A 14781-nucleotide genomic window follows, 5' to 3' on the forward strand; every position below is an offset into this window, starting at 1 on the left:
GCACAATTCTAAAGTAAGAATGGATATGGCACTTCATCTAAACTTAAGTTTTTAAGTTTGAAAGATATCAAGAAAGTGAGGAGATAACTCACAGAAGAGAGAGAACATGTTTGCAAATCGTAATTCAATACGGGACTGGTATCCAGAATGTATAAAGAACTCTTACAACTCAAGATAAAAAGCCAGTGCTGGGGGCTGGGAATGTGGTTTAGCAGTAGAGTGCTTGCCTAGCATGCAAGAAGCCCTGGGTTCAATTCCTCAGCACTACATAAACAGAAAAAGTTATAAGTGGCATTATGGTGCAAGTGGTAGAGTGCTAGCCTTGAGCAAAAGGAAGCCAGGGACAGTGCTCAGGCCCTAAGTCCAAGCCCCAGGACTGGCAAAAAAAAAAAAAAGCAACTGCAATTTTTAAATGAACCAAAATGTTGTGTATGTGCCTCAGTGACAGTGTACTTGCCTAGCATGAGGGAGGCCTTGGGTTTGATCCTAACACAAGAAAAAACAAGTGAAAGATCTAAAACAGACATTTCTCCAAACCTGGCAAACAAATAATAAATACATGAAAAGATGCTCACTATACACATCAAGGAATTGCAAGTCTAAACCACAAACAAGTACCACTTCTCAGTGACTAGGATGGCTATAATCAAAAAACAAGACAGCAACAAGTGTTAGCATAGATGGGATATAATTTGAACCTGCACACACTGCTGATGGGAATACAGAACAGGACAGACTTTGAAAATAATTTGTCAGAATCTTGAAATGTTAAACTTATTATATTACCTAGCAATTCAACTCCCAGCAATACCACTTACCTAGCAATACCACTCTTTTGGAATATACCAAAAGAACTGAAGATGTATATTTAACAAAATTTGTGCATAAATGTTAACAACATTGTTCAAAGTAGCCAAAAGTGGATACATGTGGATACACACATCTGTAGTTACAGATACCCAGGAGGCCAGGAGTTTAAGACTAACCTGGGCAACACAGCCATGTATCTCAGAGAGAGGTGGGGGGGGGGGGGAAGGGAGGAAGAGAAGGAGGGAGGGAGAGAGGGAAGGAAGGAGGGAAGTAGGAAAGGAGGGAAGGAGGGAAGGAGGGAGGGGGTAGCAAACAACTCAAATGCCCATCAAATAAATATTGAAGAGTTAATAATGTGACATACTGATACAATAGAAAATTATTTGGACATAAAAAGAAATAAAGTACTGATGCATGATATACTGAAAATAGTGTACCAAATCAGACATAAGAATTACACATTGTGTATGTCTATTTACACAAAATATCCAGAATAGACAAAGGTAAAAAGGCAGAAAACAAACCGTGATTACCCAGAGCTGGGGCAAAGGAAGTGGCATGGAGAGTGGTGATGGCCACTGGCGTTTCATTTGGAGGTAATAAGCATGTGCTAGTTCAGTTTGGTGACAGTTGCTCAGTTCCGTGAATATGGTAAACACTCTTGAATTGTGTAAGATTATTTATCTTTTGATCTCTTCTCTTTTGGTAGTGGGGATCAAATAATTGGAGCATTACGCTTTTTAGGAAAATGTTTGCTACTGAGCTGCATACCAGCCTCTGATTTGTATAATTTAAACTGGTAACTTGTATGGTACATGAATATCTCAGTAAGTCTGCTTCTAAAAAGAAAAGTATGGACATGCCATCATCAATAACTCAGTTCATTCTAGTCCCTTTTGCTCCTAGGTCCCAATGCCAGGTGCCAGGAGTGATGGTCTGTGCAGGGTGGCAGAACACCAACTTAGATCAAAGATGTCTCATTTATAAACAAAGGATCCTTTTAAGAGCAGAGAAGGCTTTCTCTGCTACAACTAAGATTAAATTGTCTAACTTTTCTGGTATCAAAAAGTGCATTTTTTAAAGGGCAAGAAAAAAAAGAAAGGCAGAAACATACACATTCTTCTGAGTCATGCCCTAGGAGCCCTGCTGGAAACTGAAGTTATTCTATTTCAGTAAATGCCCCAAAGCACAGCTGTGAAAGGTACAAGTGAGGAGCTCCCCCAAAGCTCAACCCTGGCAAGGGCCCACTTGGACCACCTCTCTGCAGAGCTCTAGCACTGAGCCCGCTGACCTTGAGGAACATGACAGTGAGGAAAGGCACTAAAAACCAGTATGGATCAGGAAGAAACGATCTCACACTCTCTACCTTCCTGGGGCCAAAGTTTAAAGAGAGAAGCCTAGATGCAAGGATTCTGGACACAGGAAAAAGAGCAGACAAGACTTAGACAAGTGCGACTACAAAAACAATAAAACTGTTTATTTAACAAACACGCTAGAGTTGTGTAAGTATCTCTTTCCAAGTAATAAGCATGGGAAGCCAGACAGGTAATTCTGATAATATTGCCATTAATCAGAAAATTTTCAAAATGCTGATAAAGACCTTCTTCAAAACCCAGGACACATACTACTCAATAGCCTCAAAACAAGAAGACTTGGTTCTTTCAAGACAGATTTTATTTTCTGATAAGGCTTCCTCCCAAAAAGAGAGAGTAGAAAGTAAGGTCACTGATGACCCTGAATCTGCTTTGCCAGAAGTAAAGCAAAACTGAAAGTAGAAATTGGCCCTGAAAGCAATTCTCAAGCCAAGAGCACTGTCATGAGGGTCTAGCCCCTGGAATCACTCCTTTGCAGAAGCAGTAAGTTTCTGTCATGGAATTAGGATGTTTTCATCAAGCAACCCCAGTCTTTTCTTCCAGCATTCTGTTCTCAAATGGGAAAGAAAGACTATCAGAATCCTATTAAGAATATAGTCAAGCCAGGTACTGGTGGCTCACGCCTATAATCCTAGCTACTCAGGAGGCTGAGATCTGAGGATCATAGTTCAAAGGCATGCAGGCAGGAAAGTCCATGAAACTCTTATCTCCAATAAACTACTAAAAAAAAAATGCTAGAAGTGGACTGCTGCTCAAGTGGTAGAGCTCTAGCCTTGAGCAAAAAGAAGCTCAGTGATAGGACCCAGGCTCTGAGTTCAAGCCCCAGGACTGTCACGCGTGCCCTTGCGAGCGTGCACACACACACACCAGCCAAGAATACAATCAAAACAATTACAGCAACCTCAGAGTATCTCAAACAAACACTGTGAAGCTTCAGTGACTAGTCAATCACTTGCTGAGCTATGGAGGAACTGAGATAAAAAGAAGACTGGATCCCCACCCATCCTTCACTTTTGGATTCTTGTGTTTTGTTTTGTTTTATCAGTTGTGAGGTTTTAACTTAGGGCCTGGGCACTATACCTGATCTTTTTCACTCAAGGCTAGCACTCTCACTTTTGAGCCACGGCATCACTTCCAGTTTTCTGGTGGTTAGAGATAAGTCTCAGGAACTTGCCTGCCCAGGCTGGCTTTGAACTGTGATCCTCAGATCTCAGCCTCCTGAGTAGCTAGAATTACAGGCATGAGCCACCAAAGCCCAGCTCATGTTTCAGCCCTCACCAAATACATTACTTCAGTTTTTCATCACAGACAAAATGAAGACAGATTGAGGAACTATGCTCTGTTCACACTTAAAACCAAGAAATGTCATTGGCTTGCCTAAAGGCCTGCCTGGGTCACGAGCCAATGCATTACTAGGCAAAATCATTTGTGGTTTGTATTTCGCAAGCATGGTGAATTCCACAAGGAACTGTCAAGACTTCAAAGAGACCCTGAAGCCGCTCCTACTAGAGCTAATGGGTATTGTCATTCCATTCCTCCAAGGCCCTACTTCTCCCACACACACACACTCTCAGCCTTCCCTGCCCCCAGACTACTGCTGTAGCTGCACAGGATATAGCCATTCTGTATGGAGATCAGGTGTGTCCCTGGCATCATGGGGAGAGACAAGAGCAGAACTGGCACTCAGAAGCCTGACTGCTTTCTAGAGGGCCTGGCAGGAAAAGTGAGGCCTGAGTCCTCTTATACACATCATTTCTCCACAGAAAATGGGAAGCATAATGTCTTCCATGTGTGTTTCTGTGCAGATTATAAACCACTTCCACACACATCCCACTGGTGTTTATACACTCTACTTTCTGACGACTGAGGAAAGAAGGGGTCATGTGGAGTGAAGTTACTGAGCAGAACTCAAAGCCAGGTCACCAGACTCCCAAGTTTGTTCCAGTGTTCTTTCCAGGGCATTCCTCATATCCAATGCTGGCACAGTGTTGGACCAGTGGAGTGATTACATTCATGATCTTGTTGGTTAATTCCCTAAGCAAAACATCATTCAGGTAACTCCTCTCAGTGTCATTTATTTCATCTGCAAATTGGGGATGCTATGAAGTACTGTATGTTTTTTTTTCTTAAGATGAACAAGAAAATACATGTAGAATGTTCAGCCTGGTCCCTACAAACTGAAGCCACAACACACAAGCCGGACTAGTTTATGGCAGAGGGGAAAAGACCCTAGTGGAAACATTATTGGGACAGGAATACCAACCTCTGAGCCCCACCACTGTGCATCATTCTGCTATCAGTCACTAGACTCCTCTCTGCTGAGATGCTGACTTAGCCCCTAAGCAAGAGCATAAGGCAGCAGCGCCACTCACTGCCCTACCAGCACTGAACTAGGAACAAGAATAGCCCCTTGCTGAAGAAAAGGGAAGGAGCTACATACAATAAAGAAAAATGAACAAGTTATGGGGCCAAAGAAAGGAAACACTCATGGAAGATTACAAAGATTTAAGACATCCTGTGGCCTCTAATGCACTTTTTTTAAAAGCCCTAGAACACTTCAAAGGGAAAACAGAAAGAGCTTCCCCATGCTTAGATACTGCAAGCCCCCTGCACTTCTGAAGAAAATTAAGAATAAAACTCCTTCCTGGGACTACTCCTGACCCATAAATTAACATCTTTTGGTAAACTAAGGCTCACTGGGACATTATTCTATTGATTCTTCACAAAGACTCCATGCTAAAAGTGAGAAAAGGATTCTTGACTTCTACCTTTATCAAGAGAAGAAAATCAAGGCCAAGAAAAGAAAGATAATCTGTTCAGTCACAAAGTTAGAGAGCAGCAAAAGTAGATGCGAACCTAGGTCTGTCTTCCTCCAAAGTCCCTGCTGTCTCAAGGAAGGAAGGGGTTGGCCCTAACAGCCTGAGAAAATGAGGTTCCATGCACAAGGAAGTTAAAGGTAGAGTCACTAATGTTCCCATATAATATTGCTCTTATTTTTTTAATTAAAAAATCTTAAACAGAAGGGTTACAGTCAGGCAGAGTACATTTCCTTTTGGACAATGCCACCCTTTCCCTCACTATCTCCCTTTGCTCCCATCCCACCCACAAGTTGTCTCGTTCATTTTCAACATGGTGTCCAATGAGTACAGTTGCTGCATTTGTTTACCCTTTGTCCCTCCTTTTCTGTGCCTCCTCTTATACTCCAAAGACACAGATACAAAGCAAAAAAGGAAAGAAAACAAAAATCACAAAAAAGAAAAAAACCTCTTGTTTCCATTTGAGTTCATTTTGATAAATATTATTTTATAGGACCAGATGCACATAGGTATTGTGCCTTTCTGCTCCTTCCCTAAGAGTGTCTTCCTTTGGTCTCACTGTGTGTGAATGCCTATAGACCTGTATAATCTATGATGTACCAGGGTGTTTTAGATCTAGTTTCTACATATGGGAGAAAACAGGCATCGTTTGTCTCTCTGACATTGGCTTAGCTCATTTAACATGATATGTTCTAGGTCCATCTATTTCCCTGAAAAATGACATAATATTATTCTAATGGCTGTGTAAAATTCCATTGTACAACATTGCTTTTAATTCTCTCCACGACACAAGGCAAAAGTTAGTATTATCACTCATGTCTTACAGGTGAGGCCAGTTAGGTGCCACGTAAAGACAAATCACCTGAGTTCTGGGAAGCCCCTGCTCTAGCCGAAGCATCTCATCTGTAAACCTAGGTTTCCCAGCTAAATGACATTTGGGGCCACTTTGTGATGCAGGACAACAGAGTGGCAGAAAACATACGATGTCCTCCTTATCCTGGCTCTGCTGCTTGATGATAGGCATATCATTTAACAACACCAAGCTTTGACTGCCTCACCTATGAAATTCAAGCAATACTCACAAGATCATTGTGAAAATGAAATCCACCAATAAGATGCCAGCACTGTGTAGACTTTGAGTGGCCCCATGGGTGAGAGTGATTTATCAACATTATTCTGATTCTAGGAGTCGCACAGCTGTTGGGTCAGAACTCCCTGACATCTCTTTCATACATACCTTGGCTCTTGTGTTTTTCCCACTTCTGAGCAATATTTCAGTGAAGACTTGGCCAATTACTGGCAGCAAGGCCACTGGCAGCAAGAGACCACTATAATCCAGTAGATTACAAGTTGACTGAAACAGTACTTACAGGCACTATCACAATTTAGAGTAGAGTGCAGGTTTGGAGTTTTGTTTTGTAGTCCTGCATCGCTACAAAGCCACAGGCTTCACTCTTACCAGCTTTTCTTACTATCTCTACTAACCACTAAGCTAGTTGCTTTCTTTCCTTGTATCCCTAGGGAAATAGGGAAGTGACACGGGTCCAGGTTTGGACCCACCTTTGACCAGCAGGTACTACCTCTCACTTCTTCACCAGGGTGACCCAACATTCATATTGTGTGTGTGTGTGTGTGTGTGTGTGTGTGTGTGTGTGTGTATGTTAGTCCTGGGGCTTGTACTTAAGGCCTGGACACTGTCCCTGAGCTTTTGTGCTCAAGTCTAAGGCTCTACCACTTGAGCCACAGCTCTACTTCCAGCTTTTTTGGTGGTTAGAGATAAGATTCCCATGGACTTTCCTGTCAAGGCTGAGTTCAAATTATGATCCTCAGATTTCAGCCTCCTGAGTAGCTAGGATTACAGGCAGGAGCCTCCAGTGCCAGGATTTTTTTAAGTAGTTGTACAAGAGGGTTTCAATTCCCTAAGTCAGGTTATAAGTACAATGCATCTTGATCAATGTCACCCCTTCTATCATATGCCTCCATTTTCCCCCAACCCATCCAACACCCATTCTGGCCATTATTGTTTCAGGCCTGGCTACTGGGACAGATGGATTGGATCAACCTGATGAAGACAGCTTCTGTAGCGTGAGTTTGGAAAGCAAACACTAACCCAGGAAATGTTTCTAATACAGTTATTGCCCCTTCACTGAATGAATGGCCCACAGCAAGAGTGCCAATCCTCCCCAGCCTCAGTTTCTTCATCTGAAAAGTGGAGGCTAGCAACTCGTACCTATAGGCCAGCTGTGGGGCTCACAGCACTGTTTTCCAGAGGCTACCTGAGCTAATTCCTGCAGCCACTTCATTTCCTCTTTCACATGAAAAGGACAGAAGCAAGGGTACAGGGTTTGAAACATGGTGGATGACGTGGACCAGCAACAAACTACCAATACTGTAGAGGAGCCCCTAGATCTCATCAAGCTCAGCCTGGATGAGCATATTTATGTGAAGATGAGGAATAACAGAGAGCTTCAAGGCAGATTACATGCTCATGATCAACATTTAAATATGATACTGGGAGATGTGGAAGAAACTGTGACTACCATAGAAATTGATGAGGAAACATATGAAGAGATATACAAATCAACAAAACAGAGTATCCCAATGTTCTTTGTCCAGGGAGATGGTGTTATACTCGTTGTCCTTCCTCTGAGAGTTGGCTGAAACAAAGAATCTATCCTGTGTAGAAAGTAGGAGACTGTACAATTGCATCTTCAAACATACAAAAGATTCAAAAAGAGAAGTCTGTATACTTTTTTATATTAAGACATAACCAAAGATTCTTCCATCCCAAAATGATTTGCAAGTGACTCACAATTTCTTCAGCTAAATGGCATTCTTATTTTTCTCAATTTGTTCTATTAAATGGGATCACCAAACAAAAAAAAAGGACAGAAGCAGGAAAGGAAAAGCAGCTTACACCTGTCACATGCCTGTGAAAGGCAAGCTAGGGACTGAGCTCAGGCCTCACTCAAGCACCCGAAAACCTTAGCAGCTTGCTACAACCTCCTAAGCAAAACTAACAGGAATTGCTGGTTCCCTGGACTCGTCACTCACCAATCAACACTCTTCAAGGAATTAAAATCCAATAAAATCTGCTTAGTGCCAACTCCTCTAATCTTTCCTATTTTAATTTTATGACAGTGAAGGTTAGCCATAAGGTTATAGGGTTGTTTAAAACTTCTGGCTTGGAAGTGGTGCTGTGGCTCAAGTGGTAGAGCACTAGCCTTGAGATGAAGAGCTCAGGGACAGCGTCCAGGCCCAGAATTCAAGCCCCATGACCAACAACAAAAAAATTTTTTTTAACTTCTGGCCTGATTCTCTTCAACCACAAGCTCCTGTTCCTTCATCAACCCTGGACATGCCTCTAGGTGGTGGGAATAAAGTGGGATGGAAGTGTCAATGCATGTCTCCAAACACCAACTAAAATCAGAAATGGGAAGCCTACCCAGCTCCATGAAGTTCTGCTGTCATCTCTGCTGGCTATCTCCCATACTCTGCCAATGAGCCTCATCTCTGCTCAGCATTTAGGCACCAACAGTGAGTGGTATAAACATCAACTTCCTCCTCAGCCAAGTGGTTGAGTGTGAGCAATGAAATCAGAAACCCCTGTACAGGTTTTCACCCTGCCTTGTGCAAGGAAACTAGCCACTCCAAACCTTGGTTTCTCACCAGCAAAAATGAAGACCTTGACAGTATCTCCCTTGTGGGTTTAATGCAATGATTAAATGAGATTAGATGGAAAGTCCACCTAGCTCAATAAATGTCAGCTGTGAGCTAGTACCAAAGGCAATTACCAATGTACCTCCAGTTATGGTTAAAAATACAGAACAAGCAGGCCACAGGAAGACAGAACTAAGGAAAGACCCATTGTATCTGTAAAGCAGCTCTTTTTTTTTCTTGCCAGTCCTGGGTCTTGAACTCAGGGCCTGAGCACTGTCCCTGGCTTCTTTTTGCTCAAGGCTAGCACTCTACCACTTGAACCACAGTGCCATTCTGGCCTATACTGTATATGTGGTGCTGAGGAATCAAACCCAGGGCTTCGTGTGTATATGAGGATGCACTCTAACGCTAGGCCATATTCCCAGCCCTAACATAGCTCTTTTGCTCTTTTGACTCTTTCTTACCCTATTCTAGCCACAAGCCAGTTCCTGACAATTTTCACCAAACACTAAATGATTTCAGAAGGTTGATATGCAGAAAGGAAGTAACAATACTTTTTTTTGCTTTGAAGACACAATCTTTCAACATGAATGGCCCTGGTGTTCTCAGATCTTATCACCTGGTCACATGGGAAATACCTGGCTTCAGATTGTCACTGGATTGAAGAAGGGACAAATGCCTCGACCTAAGATCGCACTTGATTCCTTTCTCACTGTGAGACCTTAAGCAAGTCACACTGCCAGGTCAGAATAGTCAGAAGATCTTTGAATAGATCTCAGAATAGTCAGAAGATCTCTGCAAATCCTAATCCCATATAGCATTTGTGGTTCATCACAGGCAAATCAACACTAGGACATGGAGCCTTCTATTCATTCCACCCATAGTTAATACAAATATTAGCTTAGTGCACATATATCAAAGCTTTCTCTTGGAGAGGGATGGGTGAATGTTTTGTAAGGGGTGACATTAATCAAGATGCATTGTGTTCATAAAGTACTTTGTTAAATAGCAACTCCTTTGTACAACTACTTAAAGATAATAAAAATATAATTTAAAAAAATAAAAAAGCTTTTTCTGACCCCAACCATCCTAGAATCAACCCATGGAGCTTCCTAGAAAAAGACTTATTCAGCATTTCTCTTTCAACAAATTCTTGCTAGCTGTCTTCACTTCTGGCATTCCAACTTTGAATTCTGATTTCACCTCCAACAGATGAAAATTCTGAAAAGAGCCTTAGCGACACCACTGATATATATATATATATATATTTAATAATTTAGAGTTAGTTAAGCCTTGAGAGAAATTAATATGTACGTTATCATTTTTGAGTGAATAAAAGACTAAGGGGCTAATTACTGGTATAAAAGCCTACCATTTAATGTCCTAACTTAGGTTGTTTCTGTACAATCTAAATAAGAAATTATTATACTCCATTGTTATTTACTTAAGACTATTCAAGGATGTCTTCTAACGATACTGGCCACTTCCTGAGATTACAGTAATAAAACTACATCTCCTCCAAGAAAATGGGGGGAAAGGGTAGGTTCTTTGCATTGATCCATACTGTTTGTATTCAGACTTGTGAACCAAACTAACACAGACAAGGAATGCACTAAGAGACTACATTTTACACATAATGAATGCCCAAAGAAGTACTTGGTGAATCTAAGTGATATCTATCTCAGTCTCCTCAGCTTTAGTCCTTTATTAATTCATATAATAAAAAGCAACATTTTCTTAGAATACAGAAATACTTTCATTCATAGTACTATTTAATGTTGCTATGCTCTACAAAAAGTGAATACAGAGAATATGTGTTTGCACAGCATTTCTGACTCTTACAAAAGTACAACAGAGCCATGGCTCACAGTGCCTCGACATTGTACCTTCTGCTGTACAAAGTCGCATGCTGTACAGTCTTCCTTAGACACGGTTCCTAGAAAGTGCTTTGTGAATACATGTGGATGCCTCCCTTGGTGAAGAGGATAAAAGCCATGTAAGTCAGGATGTGCTTTCTTTTGTTGCCACTGCTAGAAATGCTAAAGGCCAACAAAGTGCCCAGAAGTGCTAGCAATCTACTGACTTCAAGTACTTTGGCAGGACTACTTTTGTTTCTATTCCCACTGTCCCATTTTTCTTCAAACTCCATTTCCTAACCCACCTCAGAGTTTCTGTGAATTGAAGGGACATAAACCCTATGCAAATACTATACTTATGGTAAATTATCACTGTGTATGAAAAATAAATTTGTTAACATTAAAAGAACATGGGATTACAGAAATTACCAAGTTGGATATATTTCTTCTCTAACAAGGACAGAAAGGAATAATTTTTCTCAAACTACTGTGGAAGCCGGCACTGGTGGCTCATGCCCGTCATCCTCACTACTCAGGAGGCTGAAATCTGAGGATTGCAGTTCAAAGCCAGCCCAGGCAGAAAATTCTGGAGACTCCCATCTCTAATTAACCACCAGAAAACCAGAAGTGGCTTAAAGTAGTAGAACACTAGCTTTGAGCAAAAGAGAGCTCAGGGATAGCACCCAGGCCCTGATTTGAAACCCTACAACTGGCGGGGGGGGGGGGAGGGGAGAGGGCACACTAACATGGAGCCCAGTGCCACTGGCTCATGTCTGTAATCTTAGCTAGTCAGATGGCTGAGATCTGAGGATCACAGTTCTAATCCAGCCTGGGCAGAAAAGTCCACGAGTCTCTTAGCTCCACTAGAAGTGGAACAGTGGCTCAATTGGTAAAATGCTAGCCTTGAAGGAGAGAAAAAAAACAGGTCAAGGACAGTGCCCAGGCCCTGAGTTCAAGCCCCAGGACACAGACACGCTCTCTCTCTCTCTCTCTCTCTCTCTCTCTCTCTCTCACACACACACACACACACACACACACACACACACACACACACACAAACCAGTGGAGCCAGGTGGTGATAGCTCATGCCTATAATCCTTGCTTGCTACTCAGAAGGCTGAGATCTAAGGACTGTGGCTTAAAGCCAGCTTGAGCAGAAAAGTTTGTAAGACATCTACAATTGGACACACACACACACACAGAAGAAATGGAGGGAGGGATAGATGAAGTGATAGAGCAGTAGCCTTGAGGACAAAAGCTCAGAGACAGCACCCAAGCCCTGAGTGCAAGCCCTAAGACTGGCAAATAAATAAATGAGTTATCCATTTTAGAAACTTAAAATACACTGTATTCTTAAATGCATAATTATGTATGTATCGAGAGAGAGAGAGAGAGAGAAACAATTCTGAAGTCTCACAATTAGCAGTTAACTAGAATGCATTGGGTAGAGAAAAGGGGGAGGTGTTTATTATTGTTTAATGATTTAAAAGCATCTATTCATATACTATCTGTATAAAATTTGGATGGTTATTTACAGTAAGAATGCAAACTGTAAGAAGATTGTTTTCAAACCCCACATTCATTTTTTTTTAATAAAAAGGCATCATGGGGCTGGGGATATAGCCTAGTGGCAAGAGTGCCTGCCTCGGATACACGAGGCCCTAGGTTCGATTCCCCAGCACCACATATACAGAAAACGGCCAGAAGCTGCGCTGTGGCTCAAGTGGCAGAGTGCTAGCCTTGAGCGGGAAGAAGCCAGGGACAGTGCTCAGGCCCTGAGTCCAAGGCCCAGGACTGGCCAAAAAAAATAATAATAAAAAAAAATAAAAATAAAAAAATAAAAAGGCATCATAAACATGAGAAGCCCCATCCAAAAGGACTAGAGGTCAGGGAGCCACATCCAGAGGGCACAGAGGTCAGGGAGCCGGGACTGGTAAGCTCAGCACACAAAGTATCAGTAAATATTCGTTGAGTAAAGAGCCTCAATTTTCTTACATATAAGTATGTGTCCTTACAGCCCTACAAAAATACCTTCAAGTCTAGGTGTGCTATACTTCCCACAGACACAGGAACATGAGGCAGAGTGGGCCCTGAAGCACTGACTGCAGCAGGCAGAGGGAGGCTAAAGAGTATGAGCCTCTCACCCAGCCCTGTGTATCCCAGGTTCCCTCTTTCTCTGCTGCCTTATGAGCTCAGTTCATGCAGGGCCAGCCTCAGCTCACCTGAGTCCTACCATACCACCTGGAGCAATCTGCACCTGCCTTCCATTCCCTTCAGTCAGCCCCACCATTTTCTCTAGTTTAACCCACATAATCATTCGTTCAATCATTTTAACAGATGTCCTGGGATTCCTAAAATTGCCATTCATGCAAAAGTTTAACAGAAATAACTGCTTTAAGAGTCTGAAGAAGTCAGGGCCAGGGTGTGGTGAGGGTATACCCTGCTGCCACATATATGCATACACCTTTTTTTCTTTCAGATAAGCCAGTCTGAGTGCTTTTCTGCAACTTATAATCCAAAGGGCTCCAGGTAAGGAATTCCTATTTGTCAAAGGTATAGCTGGAAATGAACTCCCTCATTAATGTGTGCCTATTCAACAATGGAACTTGTCTTGAGGGTTGTGTTGGGTCTGAGGAGTATTTTTGCTTGTACTGAGGTTTGAACTAAGGGCTCTGCACTCCCTGGGCAGGTACTTTACCGCCTTTGCCACATCTCTAGCCCTTTTTTCTCTAGTTATTTTTAAAATAGAATCTTGCTTTTTGCCTAGTCCAGCCTGAATCTCAATCCTTAGGATTTTCCACTGCAGCTGGGATGATAGGCAAGTACCACATGCTAAGGTTTATCTGACCACCAGACCAGCTTTTTCTGAATCTCATGAACTTATTTGCCCACAGTGGTCTAGAACTACAATCCTCTTGGAAGTGTTATTGGAGGAGAGGGAGGAGAGACAGCAAAAACACTACTAGAACTGCTTTAAAGAACTTTTTTTTTTTTTTGGCCAGTCTTGGGCCTTAGACTCAGGGCCTGAGCACTGTCCCTGGCTTCTTCCCGCTCAAGGCTAGCACTCTGCCACCTGAGCCACAGAGCCCCTTCTGGCCGTTTTCCATATATGTGGTGCTGGGGAATCGAACCCAGAGCTTCATGTGTAGGAGGCAAGCACTCTTGCCACTAGGCCATATTCCCAGACCCTGCTTTAAAGAACTTTAATAGCAGTAAATCTGAATTTTTGAGAGTTGAATTGTATTTCTGAAGAATCATCATGCCTATTCAATAATCTAGTCTTTGTCCAAATGAGGTAAATAACAAAAGTGATAAACTGGTTCACATTGTTACTAGACCCTAATTTCAGGTAAAATTTTATGACACAAGTCCATTTTTGTTACTTTGTGGCTCTCCTTCCAAAATGACTCTTCCAGCCAGGAACTGGTGGGTCAGGCTGTAATCCTAGCCACTCAGGAGGTTGACATCTGAGGATCATGGTTCAAAGCCAGCGCCCAGTCAGGAAAGTCCATGAGAATTAACCAGGAGAAAACACAGAAGTAAAGCTGTGTCTCAAAGTGGTAGAACACTAGCCTTGAACACAAAAGCTCAGAAATAAGACCCAAAAACCCTTAGTTCAAGCCCCATGACTGACAAAAAGAAAAAGTAAAGAAAAGAAACTGACACTTCCATCCAGAATTACTCCCAATATTCACTACTAAACAAAAAACAGCTTATAATAGAGAGTCAAAAAATACTATGAAGCGCTTCTCTTTCTTCTCTCCTATGTCAGTACAAAGAGTTATATTTGCTTAGAAACAAAGAGACAATCCTGAAATTAAGAGTGAACTCTGAAGGTGTCTCCTGCCATCTCATTAATACAGGACAATAAGTCAGCCTCTCTGGATAAGCATTAATCATTAGCCAATTGTTGAAAATTAACTAATGATCTATAAGGATATACCATGGGACTCTGTGTGATCATTCATTTACCTAGTCACTTATTCAACATGCATTTCCTGATGAGCCTACTGTGAGCCAGGTGCAGAGTTAAGTTCACAAGGACAGAGACTTGAATCAGACTCTAGTCTCAGCCTCTAGGAACTCACATTATAGTTTTACCCAAAGTCACTCAACTGGGCTGGGAATATGGCCTAGTGGTAAAGTGCTCGTCTCATATACATGAAGCCCTGGGTTTGATTCCTCAGCACCACATAGAAAAAGCCAGAAGTGGTGCTGTGGCTCAAGCAGCAGAGTGCTAGCCTTGAGCAAAAAGAAGCCAGGGAC

At 42.1% G+C, this 14781-nt stretch overlaps 2 protein-coding genes across 5 annotated transcripts in view; one reads left to right on the forward strand and one right to left on the reverse strand.

The window, feature by feature from the left end:
- Cacna1d (calcium voltage-gated channel subunit alpha1 D) overlaps positions 1-14781 on the reverse strand; it is a 329930-nt gene that overhangs the window by 302723 nt on the left and 12426 nt on the right. The window lies entirely within an intron of this gene.
- Positions 7352-7809, forward strand: LOC125358584 (U6 snRNA-associated Sm-like protein LSm3). Its single transcript, XM_048355828.1, has one exon. The coding sequence runs from the start codon at positions 7352-7354 to the stop codon at positions 7658-7660; it is 309 nt and encodes a 102-aa protein (XP_048211785.1). The 3' UTR covers positions 7661-7809.

Source organism: Perognathus longimembris, chromosome 10 (genome assembly GCF_023159225.1).
Source record: "Perognathus longimembris pacificus isolate PPM17 chromosome 10, ASM2315922v1, whole genome shotgun sequence".
NCBI lineage: Eukaryota > Metazoa > Chordata > Mammalia > Rodentia > Heteromyidae > Perognathus > Perognathus longimembris.

Coding starts and splice junctions, on each gene's coding strand:
- LOC125358584 (XM_048355828.1), top strand. CDS start 7,352: ATGGTGGATGACGTGGACCAGCAACAAACTACCAATACTGTAGAGGAG.